Here is a 26947-nt window from a genome sequence, read left to right as displayed (position 1 = left end):
CAACACCTTCAGCACCTCCAGCCCAAAGGGGCTAGAAGCTGGGTCAGGCCTGCCCACGGTGACTCTCAGTCCTGCCTCTGCAGAGCCCTGGAGACTGGCTGTTGGAATTACAAGGGACGGATGAGAGCAGAGTGGAAGTGCCCACTGCACAGCTGGGGATGTGGAGGGCACGGGAGGAAAGGGGCTTGCCCAGTTTGACAAAGGGGATGACTGAGCTGGGAAAAGGACCCGAGACTACTGGCTCCCATTCCAGCACCCTTCCCTCCCTCCCATCAAAGCTCGGGAGGGCCCGAACCTTAGGCCTCAGCCAGCAGAGAACGTGCTGGCTGTGGGATCCTGGTGGGGCCCACACCGGATGTGGAACAGGGGCTGCGTCCAGCTCGTGTCCGGTAGCTGCCTCCGAGGAGCTTCCGGTATCACGGGGCAGGCAGAGGAGCAGAGTTCATTATCTTCTAGGTGCCCAATAAATGGTCACTCCACAAACCAGTCCACGGGGCTGAGCGGGCCTCAGACAGATGAGGGAAGGGTCCGCCCATGACATGGAGACCTCCAGAGGCTACTTTCTGTTATAGATTTATTTGATATTTGAACCAAGTCTACAAGTTCAGACCCACGTGTAACAGATTGCTTCATGGTTGTCAGAGGCTAGTGTGCGTTATTTCTGAGGATTACATCCAATGACACGACGCAGAAAACACAAATGGACGAGTGGACATAATCATTAAGACGAGACGCTAAAACGTGCCTTAATGTCCAAGTGATCGATCTAAGGTGGGGACCCTTCTAAAGCGGGGACCCCGGTGACTGATCTAAAGTGAGCTGGCTTCCCGCCGCCAGGCGCTGAGTGGGCTGCACGTGCCAGGCGCCTGGGACAGAAACTGGAACCAGAACCTGGATAGCCCGCCCTCCCCGGCGGCAACCTCCTCACCCGTGGCCCCGCCTCCAAGTGTCCGCTGTGAAGGACCAGGTGGTGACAGGACTGACGTCAGCGGCTGAGGCCAGTAGTAGCAGTAGTCAAACTCGTGAGCGTGAGGTGGGAAAACAGAGTCCAGGTGAGGGGGCTCCTCTGGGCTCCTTAACACCGCGATAAGGGATTGGGGGCGGGGGGAATGGAGCACCGTTCATCTGGGGATTAGCCAACCCGAGTCCCCTCCCTTCTTGGAAGCTCCGGAACATTCTCTTCGGCCAACAGTCACAGAAATGAGAGCCTGCCAAGATACATGGAGGAGAAAGAAAACAAGACACCAAAAACAAGACACAACAATCCCCGCCCCAGGCGGGGAGAGGAACTACAGACTCCTGGACCAAGGTCGCAGCAGATTCGGAAGACATCCTGCAGCCTGCACCCCGGGGGGAGGAAACACAATTCAGTGTCTTGCCGCTCTCCTCAAGAGGAACTGCTGTCCCACCCTGAGACCCCAACTCACTGGCCTTTAGTGTCCTTTGTTTTTTTTTTTAGTTTTTTCTTTTTAATACCCAAACCATCAATTTTTAGAGCTTAAAAAAAATTTTTTTTTTTTTTTACTTAAAAAAAATCTAAACTGCTGCGGCAAACCCCAGGCCTGGCCTCTCCGCCTGGTGGCCTGCTTTCCCACGGGCCGTGCCACCAGAGCCCAGCCTGGCACCTCTGGGGTGACCGTCCCACAGCTGGTTCACCCTGGACTGCTCGGCTCAAGGCTGGGTGGGCCCTAAATGGTTTTGAAACCACCAAAAAAAGGAAAAGGGAAACGCAGCCCACCCTTCCTCAGACACCCCCCATCGGAACTGAACTTTCTTGGGAATGTATAAGTTATCTGGAGGGAGGGGATGGGAGGCGGAGAAAATAAATACCAAGAACTAAGTAGGTGTCCCTGGACCTCTGGTGTCGGCTCAGCCTCTGGGGCAGAGATGGCCTCCAGGGAGGAGGCCCTGATTGTCCAAATACTGTGCTCAGAGATGGACTACAGGTCTCTGATCTCCCCCTCAGGCGCCTGCCCCGCGCGGGGCGTGAGTCTTGAGGAGAAAGGGGCCAGCCCTTCAGGGGTGGTCCTGTGGCCCAGCTCCTGCCCCGCCCCCACTGAGAGGCTGGGCTGGTCGTCAGTCAGAGCCTCCTGGGCTCCTGGGCCTGAAGCCTCCCCGGAGGGCCCCGCTGCTGGCTGTTCTGGGCAGCCCGTGCTCAGTGCCCGTGGTGGCTCAGGCCTGCTCCTTGTCAGCCCTCCAGAGCCGCTCCTTCACCTCGGGAGGCAGAGTGTTGAACAGGTCCTCCTCCACCACCAGGCCACTGCGCTTGAGCAGAGGGCACTCGCCCAGCTCCACGGGCAGGCACTCCAGCCGGTTGCCCCGCAGCTCGATCTGGGTCAGGCTGGTCAGCTCGCCCACCCGTGAGGGCAGTGACTGCAGGACGTTGTTGCCCAGGTGCAGGGCCCGCAGCTTCCGGCACTGGAAGAGCTCCGGGGGCAGCGCCTCGATCTACAGGGAAGGAGCAGAGGGCGAAGTGAGGCAGGCGCACCTCGGACCTGGGCCTCTGGGCTTCCCTGCCCTGGGTACCAGCACCTTCTCTGATGCCCATTTCAGCTACCCCAGACCCCAGGGACCGGCACAATTTGGGCCCAAGTCTGGCTAACTTTCCCCTGTTCTTTAGGTCTCAGCTCTGCAGTCACTTCCTCCAGGAAGCCTCCCTGACCTCCTGGTAACCTATGGCACCCAACGTCCCCCGGACAGCACTGATCCCTTCCATGGTCAAACTGCTTGATCTCCTGTCGCCCCCAGACAGGGGGCTCTGAGAGGGCAGGGCTGGGTGTGCTGTGCTCCCCGCTGTCTCCCAGCGCCTAGCACCCCAGAAGCAAATCACAGTAGCCAGCTACTCCCAATCACACCCCGTCCTCCACCGCCCAGGGCTCACCAGGAGCCAGGCTGTTGGTCCTGCCTGGTTTAAGAGCAATTTATGAAAGCAGAGCAGCCTGCTGAGAAAATTCCACACCCTTAATTGTTGCTGAGAACTGGGGAGAGCTCACCAATCACTTCCCCTTCCTGGGCCTCAGTTTCCTTACCTGTCAAGTCACAGGCTGATGGGGGGTGTGGGGAACCCAGTGTTGGCCATTCAGAGCCCCCTCCTACTGATTTTGCAAAATTTGAATAATGGGCAACACCCACATGCCACTTACTACAGGGCAGGTTCGCTCTGAGCGCTGATGCTATTAACTCACTGAACCCTCGGAACTAACTGTAAGTACTTTGTAAACACTCTTTCCATTTTACAGATGGGAAAACTGAGGCCCTGAAGGAGCCAGCCTGCCTAGAGGTTCACAGCTGGAGAGTGGTGGAGCCAAGATTCGAACCTGGCTCAACAGTCCGTGCTCTTAAATGTCCACGCTGTTGATGGTGCAGCCTGGGTGGGGACCTGCCATGTCTCCTGCCACACGGGAAGAACCCCATAAAAGCCAGCTTCCTCCCCGCCCTCCTGTGAGCAATCAGCTACAAACACGAGCTCTGACTGAGCCTATTTTCCTACAACCACCTCCTTCAGATATGGTGGGCAGGAGGGACCCTTCCAGCAGGGCAGGAGCCAAGGGACTTGGGCCCGAGCCCATGTGAGGGTGACGGGGAGCTTGCTCTGTCACCGTCCCCATTTTCCCGCTGAGAAGGCAGAGGCCATGCCATGAGGGACACTGTGACTGTTTTAAAGGGGACTCCTGACCTGGGGCTTCAACGTGGCCCAGTGGTCAGGTATGGGGCAGAGGTGGCTTCCAGGTCAGCAGGGACATGAAGGTGAGAGGGCAGATGGGAAGTGGGCTCCGGCAGGACGGACGGGCCAGAGCCTCCCAGAGACCCCACTGCACCCAACACTGGCCTCCTCTGGTGACACAGACAGTGGCCAGGGAGTGGGAGGCTGGACCAGCAGGTGGCAGAGCTGGGGCTCACATCGGAGCCCTCCCCCTGACACGTCCCCTCCCCGGAGCACCCCCAGCCCATCAGCGAGCTCTTTCCAGGCGCGTGGAGAGAAAAGAAGGTGCCTTCAGTGGCTCAGTGCCCCACCCAGGCCACTCCTGTCCCTCGTGAGGTGTGCTCGTGCGCTGAAGGTGTGAAGTCGTTTCCCATCACCCCAATCCCGCCCTCTCCCACCTCCTCAGGGGCCTCAACGGCTCCCCCGTCGGCACTGGCTCCCCCTCAAGTCCACCTGGTCTTTGCAAAAGAGACAACCCTCCCAGGAGCCTCTCCAGGCTTCCCAACAAACCGTTTGGAAAGACGCCGTCTCTCTCCTTGGCCCGCCGTGATCTGGCTTCTGCCGCTGCCCACCCTGGAAACTACCTGGCCAGAGCCAGCAGCGGTCACTCCTCATCCACCGGACATGCAACAGTTCTCCTTTCACCGGACTCCCCCGTGGGCTGTGTGCCCACCCGCTCCTGCCTGGCCCGGCTCGTCGCCGTCAATCCCAAAGGCTCGAGCCAGACTCCCCTTCCCTCCATCCTTTCCCCCGTGACCTCATCGAGGACCCATCTTCACCCAGGAGCCTAGGGGGATGACTCCTTGGGCTTCAGGCTGACTCAACCTGGTTCCTTGGATGTCCCAATATGGGACCTACACTCTCCTCTCTGAAAACCTGTGCCTTGTCCCACACCTGGCCTCAATGACCCTCCAGCTACCCAGGCAGCCACGTGAGAAACCTCGAGTCACGTCAGACCTCTCTCTCCCCACATCCAATCCCGCCCATGTCCTGTGGATTCCACCCCCGAAGTCTCCCCCACATCCGTCCGTCTCGCCATCCCTGGCAGCCCTTGCCAGTCCAGGCCTCGCCCCCGCCTGATGGCTGCCCACGGGCTTTCCATCCACTCTTGACCTCTCATCTTGCCCCACCCCCAATACCCTCGAGTTGCAGCAGGAGCGGGCTCTCTAAATTCCAAGGCAGCCTAATGCCTTCGTCGTCGCTCAGTCAATGGGAATTCGGTGAACATTTTGCTCCACGTCAGGCACTGAACGAAAGAGCCAAGGTCCTTGTTGTCAGAGGGTCGAGGGAAGGGACGTGAGACAGATTATCTGAAACCAAGTGGGCAGGACAGGACGCTCCTCAAGCCCTGGCCTCAGGGGAAAGTCCAAATTCCAGGGGCTCAGCTCACTGCTCCTCCCCCTGGGCTCTCAGCTCTCTGTGGACAGAGCCTCCTAGACTCTCCCTTTCCTCTTCACCTGGCTAACTCCTTGTCCTGCAGGGCCAGATGAGATGCGCCCTCCTCCAGGAGGCCCGCCTGCCCTGGGGTAAGTCCGGGTTGAGGCCACTCCGCTGTGCCCCAGCCTAGTCTCCTCCACTGTGCTAAATGCTGGTTGCCTGTCTTTCCCTGAGAGAGGTGAGCTCAGGATGGGCAGCCGCTTGTTTGTTCCTAGGTCCCCAGCTCCCTGCTCCACACTAGGAGTGCTCAAAAAACATTCCCCAAATCAATGAACCAATGAATAACCAAACAAGTGGACGCCCACTTATCGAGGTGTTCGCTAACATGAGTTTAAACCTAAGAAAACAGAGGCCGAGGGCCTGAGCCGGGCCACACTCGCCCCTGCCTGTCCACTCACATGAAGCCCATAGCCCGGGGTGGCTCACAAGGAACCGCCAGGCCCAGAGGGAGGAAGGGAGGGGGGCTCCTGCCTAAAAGGAGGAGCCTGACTAGGACTGGCCCAAGCGAACTTTTTTCCCTACAAAGGCCTCTAGCATTCCAGTGGGCGGGGACAGGACATGATTAAGCACTGTGCTGAACTGGGTGTCAGAGGGTCTCCTTCCTAGGGACAGCGACAGCGTGCCTGCCCCCAGCTCTTCCTGAGGGATGACCTCAGCCAACAGGCATGACCTGGCAGCCATGCCTGGGGTGAGGAGCTGGGGGTGGGGACAGGTCGGGAATTGTACCCTCCACCCTCCACTGGCTGGGAAGGCCCATCAAGACCTGGTGCCCACACAGCTCCCGGGACAGAGTGGGCACCACGAGGGGTTCTTGGGATGCCCAAGGCAGCCCCGAATCCAGGGGCAATCTGGCCCCGCACTGTGCTCCGGGGGGGGGGGGCCACTTGGTCCCCCTCAACATGCTAAAGGAGGTGTGTGTTTGTCCTATGCTCCCCAAATGGGGCTTCTCCCCGGGAGGCCAATTTTCCTGACCAGTGGGCCTGTCCCAGGCCCTGGAGGCGGATTCTCCAGAGTGAAGCAGCCTGGGATCTGACCTTCACCCCTGTACGTTCTCACACATGCACACAGGTATAATTTGAGGGAGGGAGAAAGGATTTGTCAAAATCTCCGTGGTTTATAGGGAGAGAGGCTTAGGGAAGACGGGAGGGGTTCTGGTGGTCAGAGGTCTGGGGTGCCTGGACCCTCCAACCTGGGTGATGTTGGAGAAGGCATGTCCTTTCCTAGAACGGGACGTTTCAGGGGCTGCCTGCCTCCAGGCTGCTGCAGAGAGCTCCTGCCAGGAGGACTCACAGGGTGCCGGGAGCAGGGTGCCCAGCGCAGGGTGGACACAGAGCAGGAGCTCCATAAGCCCACGGGGCGGCTTCATGCTGCTGCCGGCAACAGGGGCGCAGAGGTGCTGGCTGGATTGGCTCTCCCTCAGCATCCCAGCCCCCGGCCACGGGCTTCCATAACCCCTAGCCTCGCTGCGAGAGTGTCCACCCTGATACCACCCTCTTCACTGCAAGAGGGTTTCCACTCGGAGTAGGAACAAACCGGGAAGACGTTCTTTCCAATATCAACCTCCCTCTAGGGCCCCAGAAGGGGTGGGCAGGGCAGGGAGAGGTCCCCCCAGCAGCTGTGGCTTTGTTTCCACGGCAGAGGCCAGGCCACAAGGCCACAGGACCACTTGCCCTCAACCCTCACCTGCCTGCTTCCGCGGAGGGGCCCTTGGGTGGGTGGCTTGTCCAGACAGGCAAGGGGCTGGTGCACGGGAGCCGCCAGAGGTCTCGATCGTCTCCCGGGCGTGGCCTCCAGTACCACGGGCCCACAACGGTTCGCACAATTTCCACTCCAGAAAGGCAAGTGGTAACAAACCAGCCCCAGCTAAGCTCAACCCTGCCCTCTGCCACCCTCGAAACACAGAGGGCGGAGGGTGTGAGTGGCGGTGGGAGTTGCGCCAGTCACCCACAAAGTTTCTGTCCCTGGTGGGCCCATCCTGGGCTCCAAATCTGGTCCAGGACAAGCTGAGAAAGACACTGCAAGCTCCAGGCCAAGTCCCACCTCCGACGACCGAGCTCTGAGAGAGCAGGGCAGGCCGTGGACCTCCTGCCCGTGCACATCACTGCCTTCGAGGAACCCGCCCAAGGCCACCTCGGGGACAGGCCCCGCCTGACCACACCATCCCTCCTGGCAGGTGAACTCTGCCACGTTCTGCGGCAGAGACGGCCTCCCAAGCCCACAGATTCTGATTCAGCAGGTCTGGTCCGGGGCCTGGGGATCTGTATTTTCAACCAGCTCCTCCCAGGGGGTCCTGGGAACCACAGCTGAAGACTCCACACCCAGGAGCACCCCCGCCACGAGCCACTCACCCGGTTGGCCGTGACGGCCAGGTTCTGCAGGTTCTGTAGGAGGCCGATGTCAGCGGGGAGGAAGGTCAGGTTGTTGTGGCTGAGGTCCAGGTAGCGCAGCTTGCGGCAGTAGAAGAGCTGCGTGGGGATCTTCTCGATCTTGTTGCGGTTCAGGTAGAGGCGCTCGAGGTTGGTGAGGTTGCCGATCTGGATGGGGATGTAGGCGATGTGGTTGTACCACAGCTTAAGGCAGGTGAGGCGGTGCAGGTGCTGGAAGCTGATGATCTCCTCGATGGTCTTGAGGTTGTTGTCCTTGAGGTCGATCTCCTGCAGGTTGTGGAGGCTGAAGATGGAGTGCGGGATCCGCTCCAGGTCGCAGCGGATCAGCTCCAGCTCCGTCAGGTTGGCCATCTTCTTGAGGCTGTTGAGGACGATGAGCTTGGTGCCCTCGTTGTTGATGGACAGCTTCTGCAGGTGCACGCCCACGTCCGTGACCACCTGCGGCAGCTTGCTCAGGTTGCTCTTGAGCCGCAACACCTTGAGCCGCTTGAGCTCGCGCAGCCCGTCGATGACGATGTAGCGGTTGTTCTCCGCGCTCAGGTTGCCTGTCAGATGCAGCTCCTCCAGCGTCTTCAGGCTGTAGATCCACAGCGGGATCTCCTTGATGTCCGTGAACTTGATGTGCAGCGCCCGCAGGTTCTCGCGCAGGAAGGCCAGGGCGGGCGCCTCGATCTTGGCGGCCGTGTGGTACAGCCACAGCTCCTTGAGGCCCGTGAGCTGCGCGATGCTGGGCGGGATGGTCACGTCGGGGATCAGCTCCAGCTTCAGCACCTCCAGCTCCACCAGGTCGAACACGGTGTCGGGGATGCCGCTGAGCATGAACAGGTGCAGCTCCAGCTTGTCCTGCGCGTTCTTGGTGAGCCGCTGCCGCAGTTTGTCCAGCGTCCACTCGTTGTTGAGGTTCAGCTGCCGCAGCTTGTTCTCACTCACCTCTGACAGGAAGACGGCAAAGCGCTTGGAGTAGAGCGGGTCGTACTGGTCGATGAGGTGCAGCATGAAGGCGAAGTCGTTCTTGACATCGGGGATGTCGCTGTAGCTGCTCTCCTCGCGGATGGACTCGAACGAGTACTTCTTGAGGGAGCGCCGGAGCATCCACCAGAGGGTGTACACGCAGATGAGGCCGTAGAAGATGACCAGGCTGATGTAGAAGGACGCCAGGATCTTGAAGAGCGTGGCCAGCGGGTGGGCGCAGCGGTACGTGCGGTAGCCCGTCAGGCCCTCGATGTCCACGGTGCAGTCCACGTCGAACTTGATGGCGTGCACGTAGCACACGGTGTAGCAAATGATGAGGACGAACTTGACCACCTTGATGACGGTCTGCCGCATGTACAGACGGTACACGACGTCCCCCTCCTCCACGTGGGTCCGGAACTTCTTCACCTTCTCGAACAGCGCCTTGGCCTGCTCCCCCTCCTTCTTGTCCAGCACGCCCGTCTCCGAGCGGTCCACGATGCCCTGCTCGATCCGAGACTTGGTTCGCTGCAGCATGGGCACGGTGGCCTCCACGTCCTCGCTGACCGTCGACGCCTTCTTGTCCATGGAGCCGTTCATCTTGCTGAAGGCCGGCTTGGGGTCGCTCTCCTCCACCACCGTCTCCGACAGGGCTCGCGTGGTCCAGGGCGAGTCGAAGCACTTGAGCAGGATGGACACAAAATGCTCCAGCTTCGAGCTGGTGCGAGGGAACTTGAACCAGAAGTTGCTGCAGGCCAGGAAGATGAGTGTGTGCAGAAGCACCAGGTAGGGGAAGTACTTGGCGAACCAGTGCAGGCGGTTCTCGTAGCACACCGCGTCCACATAGTTGTACTGGTGCCGGTCCAGGTCATACTTGATGCCCGTGGGGCCAGTGTCGGGGGTGGGCAAGACGGTGGAGTTGGGGTAGCGGGGCTCTGGGCCGGGGGCCACCCAGCCCCGGAATGAGTCGTTGCAGGAGTCCTTGGTGACCCACTTACACGGCAGGCAGATCATCTTGTCCTGGGTGACCTGCAGCGTGCCGCCAAAAACCGCGATCATCAGCATGACGATGGAGATGTAGTCGGTGAACACGTCCCACCACGGCTTCAGGATCCGGTACGCTGGCTGTGTGTCCGCAAAGTAGCGGAGCTCTGTCACCGGAATCATGGTTCAACCTGAAAGGGACCCACGGGAGGGGGTTACTACAGGGTGGCCTGGCTTTCTGAAACCCAGGGATCAGAGGCAGGAGACAGTGGACCCACTGTCCAAAACTCTACCTCAAGTCTAGCTGTGACTCACACTAGCTGGGCAACACTCATGGGCCAGCCCACGGATCGGCGTCTGTCCAGAAACCGTATGTTCACCAGGTGGCTGGGAAACCACCAGAGGGAAGGCAGGCAGCCTCCCCATTCCATAGACAGGAAGGCTGAGCACTGAGATCCAGGTCACGCTGACAGACTGCGAAAGCAGCCTCACAGGGACCCCCACGTTTCAGCAGGAGCATTCCTGAATTCTTGTCTAGACCCCATCCTGCTAATGATCAGACCAACCAGAGGGGCTAGTTGAAAACTTCCAGTTCACTCGGAACCAGCTGCCACGAAGCTGCGCCAGTGGTCCGAAGAGATTTATTCAAAGTGTGAGAAAAGCCAAATGCAGAAGAGGGGGCTTAGTATGAACTCACTTTTTTTTCTGTGGCTGTGCCGCGCAGTATGTGGGATCTTAGTTCCCTGTCCAGGGATCAAACCCATGCCCCCTGCAGTGGAAGCCCAGATTCCTAAACACTGGGCTGCTGGGGAGGTCCCTAAATACCTGTGTTTTGACAAATGGGTCTGTTTCTGTTGGGAGAGGCACAAGGGTGCCCAGGTTATGGGACGGGGCCACATTATTTTGATTATTTATAATATTAATAGTGACAATAGTAAGTAACAAACACTTCATAAAACAGGGCCTCCCTGCAAACACCAGATGCTTCCCATCTCATCTTCCTCGGGCACGCCGGGACGGGTGAGGACAGGAGGAAAGCAAACCTAGACCCCTTGAGGGAATAGAGGTGCTCAACAGAGAACGTGTGCCAGGCACCGGGCTGGTCCTTACCGTGGAATCCTCCTCGTGGGGTCCCTTTGACATCCAGATGCAGGGTCTATCTTTGGTCCCATTTCACAGATGGGATGACTGAGGCTCAGGGGAGAGTCACCTGCCCAACGTCACTCTACTACTCAGGGCCAGAGCCGAGATCCAACTCAGGCCTGTCCCTCCACCTCCCCACTCAGATCCTCACCACTGCACAGCCTCGCCGTCCACCTGCCCAAGGCCCCACGCAGGGCAGGGCCAAGAGATAGAGTCCAGGAGTTCAGCTTCCCTGCCCCCGCGGGGTTCCCAGAGCTCAGGTCACCGCAAGGCCAGCAGACACCACCACCACCTGCCCTGAGCCGGCGGCTCCAGCCCAGGGGTCAGCCCTCCTGGTGAGGCCGGGACTCACAGGCCAGGGTGAGAGCCTGCCCCACAGGAAGGCCCGGGCCCTCTAATGACCAGCTGGCCCCTCACACCACCCACACTCCTGGGCAAGCAGCTGTCCAGGGGAGGGCCTGCTGAATCACGCAGCCGGCCCCCAGCTGAAAGACACCCCGACACTCCTCCCTCCCTTCCTGGCCACATCCAGGCAGGCGCCCAAAGACTGGGGGCCGGAAGGTAGGAGGGGCCAGGACGGAGGGCCCAAGAATGTGCAACAGCCTGCCCCTGGAGAGTCAGGACGAGGCTGCCAGGGCAGGATGCCAGACGCTGGGGGTGGGGGCAGCTGATGACCAGGCAGGATGTGGTTGCAACCTCACTGTTTCGGGGGAGTGGGTGTGTCACGTACTGGAGAACACTCAGCCTCTCCCGGTGAGGAGCTGTCTCCGGGCCCCTGCTGTCCTGGGGCTTTGCTTATGTTGTTGCCTTCCTAACTCCTTCTGGGTCTGAGGTGGGAACTGTCCACAGCTCCGTCACAGGTGAGGGACCTTGAGACTCCAAGAGGTAGGAGACAGTCCCATCCACCGAGCGTGTCTGGCTCCTCCTGCCCCCCGGCCCCCAAACACCTGTCTTGAAGCACGCTCTAAGCTCTCCGTTCAGCCCCTGGCCCGTTCCTCTATGGGTAATAAATGTGACCAATAAAACGCCCCTGCCCCAGGGGGCTCTCGGGCCAGTGTGAGCATGTGGGGAGGGGTGGGAGAGACAGAGGAGTGTCCAAATAACTAGACTCAAGTCAGGGCAGGGGGCAGCCATGGCTATGGCAGGAGAGATGGATGCCACCTCCCTGCTGAGAAGGGCTTCGTGCAGGGGACGGTCCTGTGCTGGCCCCCGAGGCTGCTGGTGCCTCCTCAGCCCAGGCCGGCGCCCGTTCCACTGTGCCGAGGAGGCCTCAGAGGTTCAGAGGGGCAGAGCCAGGGGCCCAGGTCACACAGCTTAGAAGGGCAGGCCCGGCCTCGTGTGGGGGACCTGTCTGGGAGGGGTCACCCTTTAGCTGCACCGTGTTTCTGCCTCACCTCTGCCACCAACTCACTGTGGGGCTCTGGACAAGTCACTGCCCCTCTCTGATGGCGTTTTCGGGGAAATCTGGAAAGAAGGTGCAGGTGCCAAAGCCCAGGCTTTAGTCCCCAGGGTGCCAGGGACCGTGCCTTCCCCACGACTGGCCCCAAGAGGAGACGGCCAGGTGGTCGGGGCAGCCCCTCTGGAGTGGAGGTGACAGGGGGCAGCCAGCAGCCAAAAGCATGTGACCTGGGTGCAGGCCAGGGCTCTGCTGCTGCCTTGGCCTCGGGCAGGGTCCTCCCTGGCTCTCAGCCTCAGGTTCTTCACAAATGTCAGGGGCAGATTCCCCGCAGGGCTGCCCGGAAGAGCCCAGGGGACCCCAAGCTTCTAAAGCACTTAGGACAGAGTAGGGCAGCAGGCAGTCTGCACTGGTGTCATCAATCTTCAGCCTTTCCTCCAGATGCTGCTGGAGGACAAGGGTCTACCGCACACAGCAGGTGCTCAATAAAGGTATCAAGAGAGCACCTGAGGAGGGATGGGGAAGAAGTGGGGCGGGGAAGGGCGGGGCCTGGGTGGTGGGTGGGGCCACAGCTTCAGATGGGCGGGGCAAGGGAGGAAGCTGAGGCAGCTTTGGGTCCCCTCCCAGTTCCTGTGAACACGACTCCCCATTCCCACCTCCCCAGCCCCTGGCAACCACCATTTTCCTTTCTATCTCTATGAATGTGACTACTCTAGGTATCTCATACAAGTAGAATTATAGAATATTTGTCTTTTTGTGACTGGCTTCTCTCACTTAATATAATGTCCTCAAGGTTCATCTATGTCTTAGCAGGTGCCAGAATTTCCTTCCTTTTCTAGGCTGAATAATATTCCTCATGCCCATTTTATAGATACGGAAACTGAGGCTTGGGGAGAGAAGTCACGTGCCCAACTTCACACTGCCTGTCAGGGATTAGAGGCCACCTTCAAACCCAGTTCTGGGGTGGAGCGCTGACAAGTAGCACTTCTAGGAAGCCACTCAGATGGAGCAGATCCCAGCTGACAGCTGCCCCAGGGCACACCTGGGGGTGGTCAGGAAAGCACCATAAGGGAAAAGGGGCCTGTTTTCCTAGTTACGGAGAGTTCCCTTTTCAGGAAGTTTCCTGTAGGCAGTGCATTCATCCCTTCCCTGCACTGAGGCCTCCGGTCCTCCGCAGCCAGGACTGCCCCTAGCAGAGGTGTGCAACAGCTTCTCTGCTGGGGCCTCCGTTTCCCCGTCAGGAAGGGAACAGAGAATCTGTCATGGATGTGCCCACATTTTGTATAAGGTGGTCAAGGTACCAAGGGGCACGTGATCCAGGCCTCCACCCACCCTGACACCTCCCTTCCCACTGGCACCACTACAGACACTCCCTGGTCCTGGCAGTACCTGCCTACAGCCAGCAGGGAGGGAGAGGTGCCTCCAGCAGCCAAGACTTGGTTCCCCATCCATAAAATGCACGTGGTAACAGATGCCCTGCCAAGCTCTCAGGACTATCAGGAAGTCACAAGAGTGAGGTTTCCCCGACAGCCTGTGGGGGGGATCTCAGGCAGGTGGAGAGCAAGGAAGAATGGTGATAGGAGCTTGGAGGGAGAGGGCCAGCCGGGCCAGCCTGGGCTCTGCCACTCAGCAATGGAGAGACGCTGGGCAGATGACTTCACCTCTCTAAGCCTTAGTTCCCCCATCTGTGGAATGAGGCTAAGACAGATGCAGACCTGGCCCCCGACAGCAATCCTGACTTCAACAGGCAGTCGATGGGTAGATGAAAAGAGTGCAGAACCTGAGCACGAAGGAAGGAAACGGAAGGAGAAAAAGCACCCAAGACGCCTGCCCTGACACCTGGCAATGGGGCAGAGTTAGGTGGGGCCAGGCACAAAGGAGGCAGGCAGAAAGCAGATCCTGGTCCCTTAAAGAAGCCTCTAGAATACAACAGGGCCTTTTCAGCAGAATAAAGGAGCTCTGTATGTAATGCCATTTTGGAAAAAAGCGAGAGCCAGAATAATAAATAAATACAATCGCATGCTGATAAACCCTGACCAACTTGGGGAACGGCTCCCTCTTAGAGTGGGAATAGGAGGCAGGATGAAAGGAAACTGGAATTTTTTACCAGCATGCCTTACCTTTGTGATTGAAAAGTAGTACAGAATTTAAAATAAATACAGTCTAGAAGAAAAGAAAGAAAAAAATAAGCTCTCAGGTGGAGAGTTCAGGTGTTCTTTTGTGGCTCTCAGAGGGCAATCTCGGGAGGGTGATGGGGAGTCGGGTCAGATCAGATCTCTGCCCCAAGAGATGGAGAATTTGCAGAGGATCCTGAATAGAGGGCAAAGATTAAAGGGTTGAAATCGAGGTGGCTGAGAAAGACAAAAAGGCCCCATGCCCTGCTGTCCTCTGAGCTCCAGTCCAGCTAATCCTCCTTCTTCCAGAACAGATGCACTGTTTAAAGCTACAGACTGTGCCCTCCTGGAGGTCAGGGCTTGACACCCACCAGTGAGGTGGGGTTCACCCTGGCTGTACCAGGTAAAGCTCATGGGCAAGAGACCACCAAGGGGTGGGGATGGGGGTAGACTGGGAGCCCTACAGGATGGGGACCACTCCAGATTCATCCCAGTCTCTGTGCAGAGCCCGGAATACCGAAGGTAGAGTAAAGGTTTGCTGAACTGGGCTGAGCCAGGAGAGAGAGGAAGTAGGAGGGAGGTTGGCAATTGTCAGGGAAAGACTCTAGGACAAAGGTTTAGTCACAGGAACGTTCATCACGGTGTTATTTATACCCCAGGAAAATTGGAAACAATCTAGATGCCTGTTACTGGGTGATTGGTAAATACCTATTAAATGATCAGATGATAGAATACTATGAAACAATGAAAACATGTTAGAGCAAAACACTTGATGACATGACAAAATACGTTAAATGCAAAAAGTAGGTAACAAAACTGTGATAGAGTAAGAAGCCTCCTGCAGTAACTTAGACGTATATTTGAAAAATATTGGTGATGAGATCAGCCTGCTGTTTATAATCTTTTTTCACCCCAAACTTACCTCTATTTTCTGTTATAAGCATATGTTACTCAGGTAATTAAGAAAAAAGATTAAAAAAAATCAAGATTCCAAAGGATCAAGAATAGCTAAAACAATTCGGAAGAATAACGTGGGAGGAGACTTACTATAAAGCTCTAGGAATTCAGCCAGCGTGGTGCTGATATAGGGATGGATGGATGGACCAGAGGATTGGAAGAGCGAGCCTAGAAACAGACCCCAAAATTTCTGGAAACTTAGACATGACAGTGTCTATGCAGGTTCGGGGGAAAAAAATGGGTGTCCAGGAAAGGAGCTGGCTTAGTTACTCACATGAAAAAAGCATAGCCCCATCTACCTCCTTACAGGAAAATAAATTCCAATGAGTTAAAGACCTAAATTAAAACTTGAAAGTGTTTAAAGAAAAATCTAAGAGACCATCTCGATGGCTTTAAGACAGGGAAGGATTTCTTATCACAAAGAATAAAAATCCTTACAGGAAGAGATTGATCTATTGATCACATTAAAGTTAAAATGCATGCACATCAAAGGACATAATAATAAACAAATGAAAAGAACCCACAGACCTGGAGGAGATATTTGCAATAGGTATAACTACCAAAGGATTACTATCCAGAACAAATATACAACTGTTACAAATATATGAAAAAGACAATCCAACAGGCAAAAAATGGCAAAACGTACAGCTAGACAATTTATGGGAGAAAAATACAAAAGGAAATTCATGGATGAAACAATTCTTAATCTCATCACTAATAGGGGAATGCAAATTAAGACAGTCACATGCCATTTCGCTCCCTTGCGATTGGCAAAAATGTTGAATTCTTAAATGGGGAGATAGAATGTATGTATGCATCCTCCAACGGAGCAATTTCACTCCTAGGTAAAGATCTTAGAGAGTCACTTTACACATACGCATGAAGCCACAGACAAGAATGATCACTCCGGAGCTGTTTTTAATAGCAAAAAATCAACAACCTAGATGTCCATCAACAGGAGAAAGTATAAATTGCTCTAAGCATCCGGTGAAATGCTAAAGCAGTAAAGTTAGTGAACTTTAGCTACACGTACCAACATGGACAGGCCGCAAAACAATGCTGAACCCCAAAACAAGCTATAGAATAATACATACCTTATATAAGGTTTTCTGTAATGTACATATCCAAGTGTAGTGAAGGTATAAACACATGCACGGGGGCTTCCCTGGTGGCGCAGTGGTTAAGAATCCGCCTGCCAATGCAGGGGTCACGGGTTCGAGCTTCGGTCCGGGAAGATCCCACATGTCATGGAGCAACTAAGCCCATGTGCCACAACTACTGAGCCTGCGAGCGACAACTACTGAGCCTGTGTGTCACAACTACTGAAGCCCTCGCGCCTACAGCCCGTGCGCAGCAACGAGGACCCAACACAGCCAAAATAAATAAACACATGCATGGAGAGCCCCAAAACCAAGATGCTAATTTCATCTAGAGAGGGAAGAAAATGGGATTGGGGAAGAGGCTTATATTGTGCCTGAGATGATTTGAGACAGGGAGAGAGAGAAGGGGTGTGTGTGTGTGTGTGTGTGTGTGTGTGTGTGTCTGAAGCAATTATTGCCAAACATGAAAGTCGCACAAAGCTGAGCCCTGGGTACAAAGATATCTGCTCTAGTTTTATAACGTTCGTGTGTGCTTAAACTATTTCCTACAAAGTTTACCGGAACAAAAGCATCTGTTTCTACTCCTGGCTGCTCCTCTCTCTGGTCCTCACACCTGCTGGGCTCAGCTGGGGGCAGCCTCTACTAGATGATCGCCAGGGCAGCAGATTCAGGTCCTCCTTCCAACTGGCCTGCTCCTGGCTGGCGCAGAGGCACCTGCGGCCTTTGAGGACACTGAAGGATGCAGCATCACCCCTGCCCAGTCCTGCCCTGCCCCAGGGAGATGCAGAAGTGTGTAGGATGCAGCTAGACCCTTCCCACTGTCCAGCACACGCAGGTGCAGAGAAGCGGGACCAGGTTCCTGCAGCAGAACTAGGGCAACCCAGAGAGCCCCTCTCCTCCCCATGGTGGCAGGCAGATCTCGGGGAGTGTGAAGAGCAATAGCTTCAGAACTGGGGAGACATGGGTTCAAATCCAGCTCAAGCATGAAATAATTCCATGACTCCAGGCAAATTATTTAGCCCAAGCCTCCGTTTTTGCAACTTTAAAATAAGAACAGTGCTACCAACCTCATAGATCTGTATACAGTGACCCAAAAGATGTCCAAGGGATATTAAGTAATAATAAAATAAAAGATGTTGACCAGCATATAACATGATATATCATGCATGATAAAACAATATAAAATGTCACAAAACAACAAATACTTCATGACTCCAGTATGTGGTACTTAAATTTGCTACTTTTGTGAGAAGAAAAAAATACTTGGGAAAAAAACAAAAGACCTCCCTCACCGAGTCGTTTCTAAATATTGTAAGAGTTTACAGGAAGTACCTGCCATCTATCATGTAAGGAAAAGGTTAGCTTGCCCCTGCCTGCCCTACCCAGGTAACACACACACTTCGACAGGGCGCAGGGAAGCAACACCTCAGGGTGGGTGAGCTCAGACCCCGGGACGAATGACTTTTCTTCTCTAAGCCACAGTTTCTTCACCTGTAAAATGGGAATATTACAGTACCTCAGAGGCTTATTGTGAGAATTAAAAATAACATAATGCACATATTATGGGACAACCCAAGGCCTGGCACAGAGGAAGGCGCACTATACTTATCCCAACCCACATGCCATTGCAGAAACCCACCCAGAATTTAGTGGGGGAGGACACCCAGGAGAGCGCTGAGCCACAAGCACAAATACCTGCAAGCTTCCCCAAGGCCCCCAGGACCTCCCAGGACTCAGAGACCACACTCAATGGCCTTGAACTTCTGGAGCCCAGGCTCAGGACCCCAGGACAGGACAGAGACAGAGAGCTGGTGAGCGGTTCACAGAACCACCCCTTAGGTGTCCAGCCTGGTCCACATTGTTGATTTCCTCCTGAAGCTTCTCACAGATGGGGAAAGAGTCAAAGAAATGACACGCTGCCCCCTTGGGCGACCACCCAAGCATGCTCCACCCCCATGCTGGCCTGCAGAGATTTGGCTTTCACACCTGAGCCGAGGCAGGCAGGCTAGGCTGTGGGTAAACAGGGCACAGAGAGCCTTTTGTTATAGCCCAAATAGAGAGGCTGGGAAAACTTCCCAGGCGGGAGGGAGGGGAGGCAGGAGGCTTGCACCCCTCACCCCTCCTCTCGCCCCTCCTCGTACCTTGGGGAGGCTGTCCCTCCAAGGCTCTCCCAGGGAAGGGGGAAGGGCCACACCCAAGAGGCTGGAGGAAGACACTGGGTCACAGGTCTTGTCCTGGGAGTGCTCTGGGCCTGTGAATCTGCTCCTCGGTCAGCACCCTGGGGCCTCTTCTGCTCCCAGAGCAGGAGGGGAGGAGAGGGCCCACTCTGGTGCACACGGCCCACACCCGCCCCAGCATGGGCACTGCCCTGGAGGTCCCCACACCCAGCCGGGGAGGGTGCCGGCTTGGGGCACCACCTGGCTCCGTGCACCCTGCGTAGAAGGGCACACCCTCACTTTCTGTGGAAAGAAGAGGGGAGACGCCCAGGGTGGGAGGGGGGAGGGAACAAGTTTCCGTTCCAAACTCCTCTCCATGTGGGCTGGGCCTCCCAAACAGGTTGGTCCTCAGGCTTCTCATGCAAACTTGCAAGGGTACAGGCGGCCTGGGGTGGGGGGGGGGAAGGGTGACAGGTGAAGGACACCCACCTGGGGCTTCTGGCAATGGCTCCCCGAGCCAAGCACTCACAGGCAACAGCCCAGGCCTGAGGCTCAGGCCGTCCCCTCACCCCACCAGGCTGACGTGTTACTGACATGAGCTCCGGGTCACTGACGTGGACTACATGCCAGCACTGAGCCTGGTACTTCCTGGGCCTCGGCCCCCAATTTCCAGAAACACAGGTACGGCGGCTCCCCACTTCACCAGCATGTGACCTTGGGAAAGTCACTTCCCTCCCAGGGCTCTGGTTTCCTCATCCATGAAGTGGCCACTGAGTCTATTCCTGGTAGGGCGGTGGTGAGGACTGAATGAGGCGGTCCATAGAAAGCTTTTGGCTCAGGGCCTGCCACGCAGTAAGCCTCTGTAACGTCAGCTGCTGTTACCATCACGGGACGTTTTATCAGTCCCTTTAGGGGTATGAAATCTGAGGCCCAGAGAGGTTAACTGACCTGCCCAAGGCCACACAGCTAGAAGAAGATGGTGGGGAAGATCACCCAGGTCTGTCTTTCCATTGTGCCCACCTGTCTCAAAGGCCAGCAGGTCTCCTGGACCTACCTGGGCACCCAGAGGACCCTGGAAATGCTTCCTGGGACAAGACCCCCATTTCCGGAGGGGTACATGGAATCAAGGTCTCTGCAGGGAACTCTAGCAGGCCATACTCAGGAAACTTTGGTGGGGGAGCCCAGCTCTGGGTTTGAGCCCGGAAGCCAGGTGCTGGGTCTGGGCCCATGGCGGGCAGAAGGGCCTTGGAGACAGGCCTCGATCTGCTTTGAACACCAGCGCCGCTTTCCTGGACAGCGCACGAAAAGTGGGCAGGAGTGCCCACGGGAGGCCACAGACTCATCTGCTGAGATCCAAGGGGATTGGGACCAAGGGGGCCTGGCCGAGGGTAAGCCGTCTGTCGCCTGGCTCTCTGGGCTGGTGGGGGGCTGCCCCCAGGGATCCTGGCCCAGGCGACCAGTCGGGAGATGTGACAGAAGGATTCCTATGCCGCCCCACCCGGTCAGCACGTTTGCCAACAGGTCAACTCTGCTGGGGGCATGAAGTTGGCAGTGGCGCCTCTGAGGGTGCCCAGGTGCCATGTGAGAGCCATGGAATTTTACAGCCACTTTTACTCCAGTGGAACACGGCTCCCGGCATGAGGCTGTATCGCAGTGTCTATTTAATTTTGAGGTTTTACGTCCTCAAGAGACAGTTAAACAAAGAACTTTTTACGAGATGTGAGATGCAGTAGAAACGCGTCGGGAAAGCGCACAGGGAGATGTTTGTGGCTGGGTGTAAAAGCTGTTCTAGAAACCTCATCCGCTCGCACATACACACTGAAATCCAGGGCCTGAGGGAGCCCAGCCCCGCTTCTACACCAAGGGCGACCCTTCTGGCGGCAGCTGGTGGGGACCGGCACCGACAGAGTCGCGCTGGTCGGTGTTGGCCGGCACAGTCGAAAGACCCCCAGCCTCACGACGGCCTGCGGAGTGTCTTCAAAGTGCAGGTTCCTAGGCCCACCCCCCAACTTGGACTCTGCAGGGCTGCAGTGATGGGTCCAGGGGAACCAGCATTTTGAACAAGCTCTCGGGAGACTCTGAAGCACCCCGAAGCCCGAGAACCTAGAGAAAGAGACAAACGGAAGGTGGGGTAGAAAGAGCACAGGCTTCCAAGGCAAACAGACCCGGGTTCACATCCCGGCTCTGCCACCTGAACTGTACGGCTTTGGGCGGGAGCCCTCGTGCCTCGAGCCCTGGTCTCCTCGCCTGTAAAAGTGACACAACCTCACCCAGGAGACGGTGGCGGGTAAGATGGCAAACTTCACAGTGACCGGCGTGCCGCCTGGGCTCGGACCGCGGCCACCGTGGACGCGAAGGCTCTGCTGCTGGAAGGAGGGCGAGCAGAGCATCGTCCACCGAGAGGCCAGCTCCCGGGCTCCCACAGGAAGTGGCCCGAAGTGGCCTGTGCCAGAAGGAAAACGACTCCAGGAAAGACTGGGAGAAAGAAACAGGGGAGAGGGAGAGGGTCCCGACGGAGAGCTGAACACCGCCGGCCGAGGGACGCATCTCTGCACAGAGCTCACCCCCAGGGTGGTCCCTGCTGAGCCAGGCTGCCAGGCCGGGGGTTCCTCCTGCCGAAACCCGGCCTGAGGTGTCTACGCCCCAGCAGAGCATCTCTAGACCCAGGTCCCAGGGCAGCCCCCCCCCCCCCGCCCCCAACCCCGTCGCCTCACCTGTCCACCCTCAAGGCTAAAACCTGAGAGGAGCGTCCAGGGGGACCAAGATCAGGCTGTCCACCAGGACAGTCAGGTGAAAGGACTCGGGGCCAGGCTCAGGCCAACGCAACACAGCAGCCCCTGCCTCAGGCAGACAGAGGAGGGCCAAAACCTGGAGGCTAAAACCTCTCAGGCTGGCCCATGCCATTCCTCCCTGGCACAGAGGAGGAATTCTGACCTCAGATAAGTAGGACCTGCTGCTTCCTGCTCATCAGTGGCCAGAGACCTCGGCTCAGTCTTCCCTTCTTGTGGGGGGAGGTAAGAGTTCCTCAAAACCAACAGGAAACTCCTACAGGGCAGGGCTGGGGTTTGCTGACCTTGTCCCAGTAAACAGGATAGTCAACAAAATCACACATCAGGCACTTCCCACCCGCCTCTTCTGACGGGACTCACCCACAGCTCTACCCTCGCCTGGGAAAGAGGTCCAGGGCGGACCATTAAATGAAACGAGAGCAAGGTGCAAACCAGCAGCTCTAACAGGACTTGGTTTTAGGAAAATGAGCAAATGGTAAAAATACATGTGGGAGAACCTACCCCTCCTCACTCAAATCTCTGGAGATAGAGATCAAGGGAGACTCTCACTTTCTACATGACATTAAAATCAAGACATTATAGGGACTTCCCTGGTGGCGCAGTGGTTAAGAATCCACCTGCCAATGCAGGGGACACGGGTTTGATCCCTGGTCTGGGAAGATCCCACATGCCGCGGAGCAACTAAGCCCATGCACCACAACTACTGAGCCCACGCACCACAACTGCTGAAGCCCGTGCACCTAGAGGCCATGCTCCACAACAAGAGAAGCCACCGCAATGAGAAGCCCCCACACTGCAACGAAGAGTAGCCCCCGCTCGCCACAACTAGAGAAAGCCCACACGCAGCAACGAAGACCCAACGCAGCCGCCAAAATAAAAGCCTAGATGGGAGAGGTGGAGGCAGGGAGCCCTCGGACACAGAACAAAGGACCCCAGCCCAGGATTCCAGGACCTGGCTCAGGTCCCACATCCCTGCCTTCTTCCCGATGAGTTTGGGCAAGTTGCTTCCTCCCTCTGAGCCCCAGTTTCCACGTCTGTAAACGGGGGATCAAGGCCACTCCCTGAGCTTCCGCAAATGACCAAAGAGATCACTGATAAGGTTTGTTTTACAAATTATTAAGCAGCTTATACATACACCTGCTATGATTAGGGAACACGTTCTAAGACGCCCTGTGCTACCTTCCCTATATCAACATATTTAATCTTCAAAATACCCTAAAGGGAGGCAAGGTGCTAATATTATCCTCTTTCCATAGATGAGGAAACTGAGGCTCAGAGAGGTACAGTGACTGGCCCACAATCACTTGTCGAGCATGTGACAGCTGGGACTCAAACCCAGGTATGACTACAAAGTCTAGGTCCTAACCAGTGCACGCTCCTGCCTTTGGAAACTGTTTTCCAAAGCACAGGACGAGGAACCCCCGTCCCCAAAGACGTCCACGTGATCAAATAAGTGTGGGGAAACATGACTTGCTAGCTCCCTCTCAGAGACTCGCCATGCTCTCAGTGAGCTCTGAGATATCCTTCAAGGCTCTGAGAAGTCCTTCAGCACAGACTACGACAAGATATTGTTCCTGGAGTCACCTGACCACTGTGACCAAAGAAACTGGTGTTCCACAGGACACACCTCAGGAAATGTGGTCATGAGACAGCATGAACCACCACCCAGAGTGACAAAAGCCAGGGGTTTGCCATACAAGTTCACACCAGCCTGAGTATGGCAGCCACGTACTACTCAGCTGGCCACTAAGTCAGGAGAAGGAGGAAGAATTCTGTTTCCTGGCATCTCTGCCCTAGAAGCCCAGGCCTTCCAGAGAGAAGAGCAAAGGGCTGCAGGGACAGAGACACCACCCTTTGCCCTCCAGGCACCTGCTCGGCTGGCCTGGAGGGTGGGGGCCCAGTCCTTACCCTGCGGAAGGCTCTGCTATCTGCGAGTTGGCTGTCGGTGCTGAGGCTGGCCCACGTCTGTCTGGGCAGGGTCCTGGCATTCCTTTTGCTCCATGGAAGCTGCCTCCCTACAAGGAAGCAAGAGCTACAGTCAGCAGGGACGTGTGTGACTATCAGCGTTACCTGCTGTGCTGCCGACAGTTTCGGAGCCCCTGCTCGGTGCAGGGCCTGGGCTGGGCTCTGGGGTGATGACAGAGAATCAGATAGTCTGCGGGGGATATGCCAAGGCAACAATTACAACTGGCTCTTGAGAGCCCGGGGCTCTGCTGGGGGGAGCCCAGGCCCTACGGGGACATGGAAGAAGCACTAGACCTTGACTAGTAGGGTCAGGGAAGGCTCCCCAGAGAGGGTGTTGCCTGGGCTGACTGCTGGGGAAGAGTGGGAGTTGGAGAGAGAGCATTCCAGGGAGAAGGACCAGCACGTTTGCCTGGAGGGGAGAGAACACGACATCTAGAGCCTGCTGAGTGTTCTGGCTGGATCTAGGACTGGAGGCGGGAAGTGGCGAGAGGTGAGCTACAGAAGGGTGAGCTGGATCCAGGCAGAGACACACCCTCAACCCAGACACATGAGTTCGACTCAAACACAAAACCCAACCATTGGGCTTCCCTGGTGGCGCAGTGGTTGAGAGTCCGCCTGCCGATGCAGGGGACACGGGTTCATGCCCCGGTCCGGGAAGATCCCACATGCTGCGGAGCGGCTGGGCCCGTGAGCCATGGCCGCTGAGCCTGCGCGTCCGGAGTCTGTGCTCCGCAATGGGAGAGGCCACAACAGTGAGAGGCCCGCGTACCGCAAAAAAGAAAAAAAACAAAAACAAAAACCCAACCATCATCTATAGTCAAGAACTGTTTAGTGAGCATCTACTACATGCCAGGCACTCTGCTCAGAACTGTTCACAGGGGGGAACAAGACAAGTTAGGAGGGCGGGGAGAGAAGTGTGGTCAGGCTACAGCAGGGTAGGGGGAGTATTTAAGCCAGCCAGGCGCTGGGAGCGTGACCCAGCCATCAAGGAAGGCCAAAGGACGAGGAGGAGTTAGCAGGAAGGGGGGCGGGGAGGCGTGGTTACACAGACAAAGGGATCGAGGCGCCTTTCAGCTGTTTACACCACTGAACATTTATCACACCTACTCAATGCTAGGCACTGTGCTAGGAGCAAAGAAGCAGGAGATAGTCTCCAGCCTCACAGGGAGACAGTCAGTAACCTGGCAATCCCCCACAGAGTGATGGCAGCCAGACAGCGAAGCACCTGCGTCTGTAAAGGCACAGAAGCCATGGGAGCCAGCCTCTACCCCAACCCCTCCCCTCCTCGGCAAAGAGAGGGATACCCACGGAGGCTGGGAAAGCCAGTCACTTGCCCATGACAGAGGCAGGCCCAGAACTCAGGCCTCTGGACTCACTGGCACTGATTCTTCTAACCCTTCCTCTTCCAGGAAACACACGCTGACCACCCCCTACACATTCACCCACAGCTGATGCCTCTTTCCTCTGGGTTGCCTCTGTAATATTTCTAGTATTATGCTGGCCACTGTATCAACGTATTCCTGTCTGCCTTTCCTCCCAGACTGTAGCCAGGGACTGTGTTCTCGTAGCACCATTCCTGGCCCAGACCAGGCACTTACCAAAGGATGGTTGAATGAATGAATGAATGAATGAATGAATGAATCAAGGGATGGAGAGATGGTGTGCTGGGCTCCAGGGTCCCACATCCAACCCACCTGACTCCCCGTGAAAGCCTGTGAAAACCCAGAATCACCTCCACTCTCAGGAGAGTCAGGAACCAGGCCGATCCCTTCGCTCCAACTCCTGCAGGCGAGGTCCAGGCCAAGCCAGCTCCCTGAGTTCTGACCTACTGGGGCAATCCTCAGGAGCTTCCACTATCCAGAAAGGCCATTCGAAGTTTGCAGAGGAAACAGCTTCCTAGCGGATGTGCCCAAGGGATGGAGTATTTGGTTGAGTTCCAGGGGGAAGTCACAAATATTTCTTGGGCTCCTGTGCTGTGCCTCACAGTCCCCGGAAGGCAGAGGGGCATTAGAGCTAACCCCAAAGAATCTCTAAAACTGGGAAGACAGGGAGGCAGGGGCCAGTCATTCATGCCCCAGCACCTCTCCAAAAGCCAGTCCTCCAGCACTGTCATCTGTCCTTGCCTCCCCTCCTGAGCCAGAGGAAAACTTGACCTTCACGAAGGCAATGCCAGTGTGACTGAGCCGTGGGCACTGCCCAGTCCCTCTGAACAAAGCTCTCACTCCCCCATCCCCTCCACAGGAGGGATCACCAACATCAGACCTCCTCCTCCTGCCTCCAGTCTGTCTGTCTGCCACTCTGTCCGCTCAAAGGGCAGGATACAGTTCGTCAGGGGTAAAAGGTACTCCTAACGGAAAAGGTGGGAGAGGCCCCTGGGAGCCTTTCAGCTCCCTCAAATCCTTCCTCCACAATTTAGGCCCAAATTCCCTTTCCCGCAGCAAGCTCTCTCCCTCCTCATCCTCACACCTCATCCTCAAAAGGCTTCCGGGGGTGGGGCAGCAGAAGAGCCCTCCGGGGAGCATGGTCACCAAGGGGCGGCCCCACCCTTCCAGCCAAGTCCCCACCAGGAGGAGGTTGCCAGCCACCCCCCAACCATCTCTCCTCCTTTCCAAAAAAGGCAGCACATGCATCAGCTAAGAACCAGCCCAATCTTGGTTCAGTCCAGTCCAGACCAGGGGAAAGAAGCAGTCAACAAAAGGAGCAGAATCATCATGAACCTCAAGAACCAGCGGCTATGCTGCTTCAGCTGGGCAGCCAACTTTGCTGGGTCTCCAGCCCAGACCTCATCAGACCTGGCTCTCAGGCCCATCTGGATGCACAGGACACCGGCAGGGTCCGGAGCCTCAGACCCTGGACTGGGCTTCCCAGCAACCCCAGCCCAGCCAGGCCCCACAAGCATAGCCAGGGATCTGCCCCCAAGTCAGGGCACAGTTCCAGCCCAGTCAAGAGGAGGGAGGGGTGTAAGGGAAGAGGAGGGGGCCAGGAACCCAGGAGAAGAGAGCAAGGGGAACCTTTGAAAACAGAAAAAAAAAACCTGCCAAGGAGAAAGCCCAGAGGTGGAACCTCTAGTAAGGGGGGCGTGTGTGTGTGGAGGGGTGAGGATCTGGGGGAACCCAGGAGATGACAAGGGGACCTGGGGAGCCGAGGCGGAAACTCCCGGTTATGTAGAGCGCAGGGAGGCACTGGGGTGCCTGGGAGGGGGCTCGCGCGCCGCGGCACCAGAGAGAGGCGGGGGGGGGGGGGCCCGGTGACCCGGGGGATGGGGAACCCGGAGGTAGGCCGAACTGAGCTGCCGCGGGAGGCCCCCAGGGAGCCGGCCCTGGCGGGCAGAGCCCAAGCTACCCAGGGTGCCCGGGGCCAGCCAGCTGGCCGGGGACGTACAGGAGTGGATTTCGAGAGGTGACAGCTCGCACCCCCTTCCCCACCCCACCCACTCACCTGGGCCCGCCGCGCGCGGCCGCCCAGCCGGCAGCCCCGAGCCCCTGCCGCTCTGTCCCGCCGCCAGCCGCTGCGCCCCTCCGGCGCCTCCTTTTGTTTGTCCCTCACTGCACCACTCAACCTCCTCCGCCCCGGAAGTGACGTCACCTTCGGGCGCGAACGGGGCCACCAGGGCGTTGCCATCTTTTTGAGGGGAGCTCTCTTCACGCCTGCACCCTCTCCCTGCAGGCACCATGTTGCTTTGGGGCGGAAGTAGCGGAGCCCGGGCTCGGCCCCCTTAAAACGACAGGGACGGCTGTAACCTTCGGCGCCTGGGGACGAAGGGTGAAGCGGCCGAGGCAGGGGTGAGTAGCTGGTGCCGGAGCGTTGCTGCCCCGGGGTCAGGTGCCGAGGCGGGAGGGCCTGGAAACCGGTTACAAGGTCGATT

The 26947-nt window shown here is 57.0% G+C and overlaps 3 protein-coding genes across 13 annotated transcripts in view; 1 reads left to right on the top strand and 2 right to left on the bottom strand.

Moving 5' to 3' along the window:
- The window catches only part of PHYHD1 (phytanoyl-CoA dioxygenase domain containing 1), a 39304-nt gene extending 12357 nt beyond the window's left edge, over window positions 1-26947 (bottom strand). For 4 of the 8 annotated variants that reach the window (XM_089913829.1, XM_089913828.1, XM_089913832.1 and 1 more), the window contains exons 1-2: window positions 26521-26947; window positions 23026-23132 (exon numbers count right to left, since the gene is read on the bottom strand). In XM_089913829.1, coding sequence (XP_089769955.1) covers window positions 23026-23132; window positions 26521-26703 — 290 coding nt within the window. In that variant the 5' untranslated portion in view covers window positions 26704-26947. Of the gene's footprint in view, window positions 1-928; window positions 1030-23025; window positions 23133-26520 lie in introns of those variants that run through there. The other 4 variants (XM_089913827.1, XM_089913826.1, XM_089913825.1 and 1 more) reach the window with 4 other exon arrangements.
- On the bottom strand, window positions 561-26596 carry LRRC8A (leucine rich repeat containing 8 VRAC subunit A). Of its 4 annotated transcripts, none has more exons than XM_022578512.3 (3): window positions 26521-26596; window positions 7489-9653; window positions 561-2448 (listed from the first exon to the last, which is right to left on the bottom strand). In XM_022578512.3, exons 2-3 carry the CDS (start codon window positions 9643-9645, stop codon window positions 2173-2175), a joined length of 2433 nt encoding a protein of 810 aa, XP_022434220.1. In that variant the 5' UTR covers window positions 9646-9653; window positions 26521-26596; the 3' UTR covers window positions 561-2172. The 4 variants fall into 4 exon arrangements, with proteins under 4 accessions (XP_022434220.1, XP_022434219.1, XP_089769948.1 ...); XM_022578511.2 differs by lacking the exon at window positions 26521-26596 and adding an exon at window positions 23026-23132; XM_089913822.1 differs by lacking the exon at window positions 26521-26596 and adding an exon at window positions 18367-18716.
- KYAT1 (kynurenine aminotransferase 1) overlaps window positions 26749-26947 on the top strand; it is a 33108-nt gene continuing 32909 nt past the window's right edge. The window contains exon 1 of the mRNA XM_022578534.3: window positions 26749-26864. The gene's annotated coding sequence lies outside the window, so the exon portion shown is untranslated. The remainder of the gene's footprint in view (window positions 26865-26947) is intronic.

The sequence above is a fragment of the Delphinapterus leucas genome, chromosome 6, assembly GCF_059928025.1.
Source record: "Delphinapterus leucas isolate spDelLeu-1000000601 "Yukka" chromosome 6, BTC_Dleu_Yukka2, whole genome shotgun sequence".
In the NCBI taxonomy this organism is placed as follows: Eukaryota; Metazoa; Chordata; class Mammalia; order Artiodactyla; family Monodontidae; genus Delphinapterus; species Delphinapterus leucas.
Note: the sequence above shows the minus strand (reverse complement) of the source record. Positions and strands in the feature narration are given on the sequence as shown.

Excerpts from the sequence above, each read along its gene's own strand:
- LRRC8A (XM_022578512.3), bottom strand. The coding sequence starts at position 9,645 with ATGATTCCGGTGACAGAGCTCCGCTACTTTGCGGACACACAGCCAGCG. Across the intron at positions 2,449-7,488 it reads TGGCCGTCACGGCCAACCGG|ATCGAGGCGCTGCCCCCGGA; the intron begins GTGAGTGGCTCG and ends CCTTCCCTGTAG.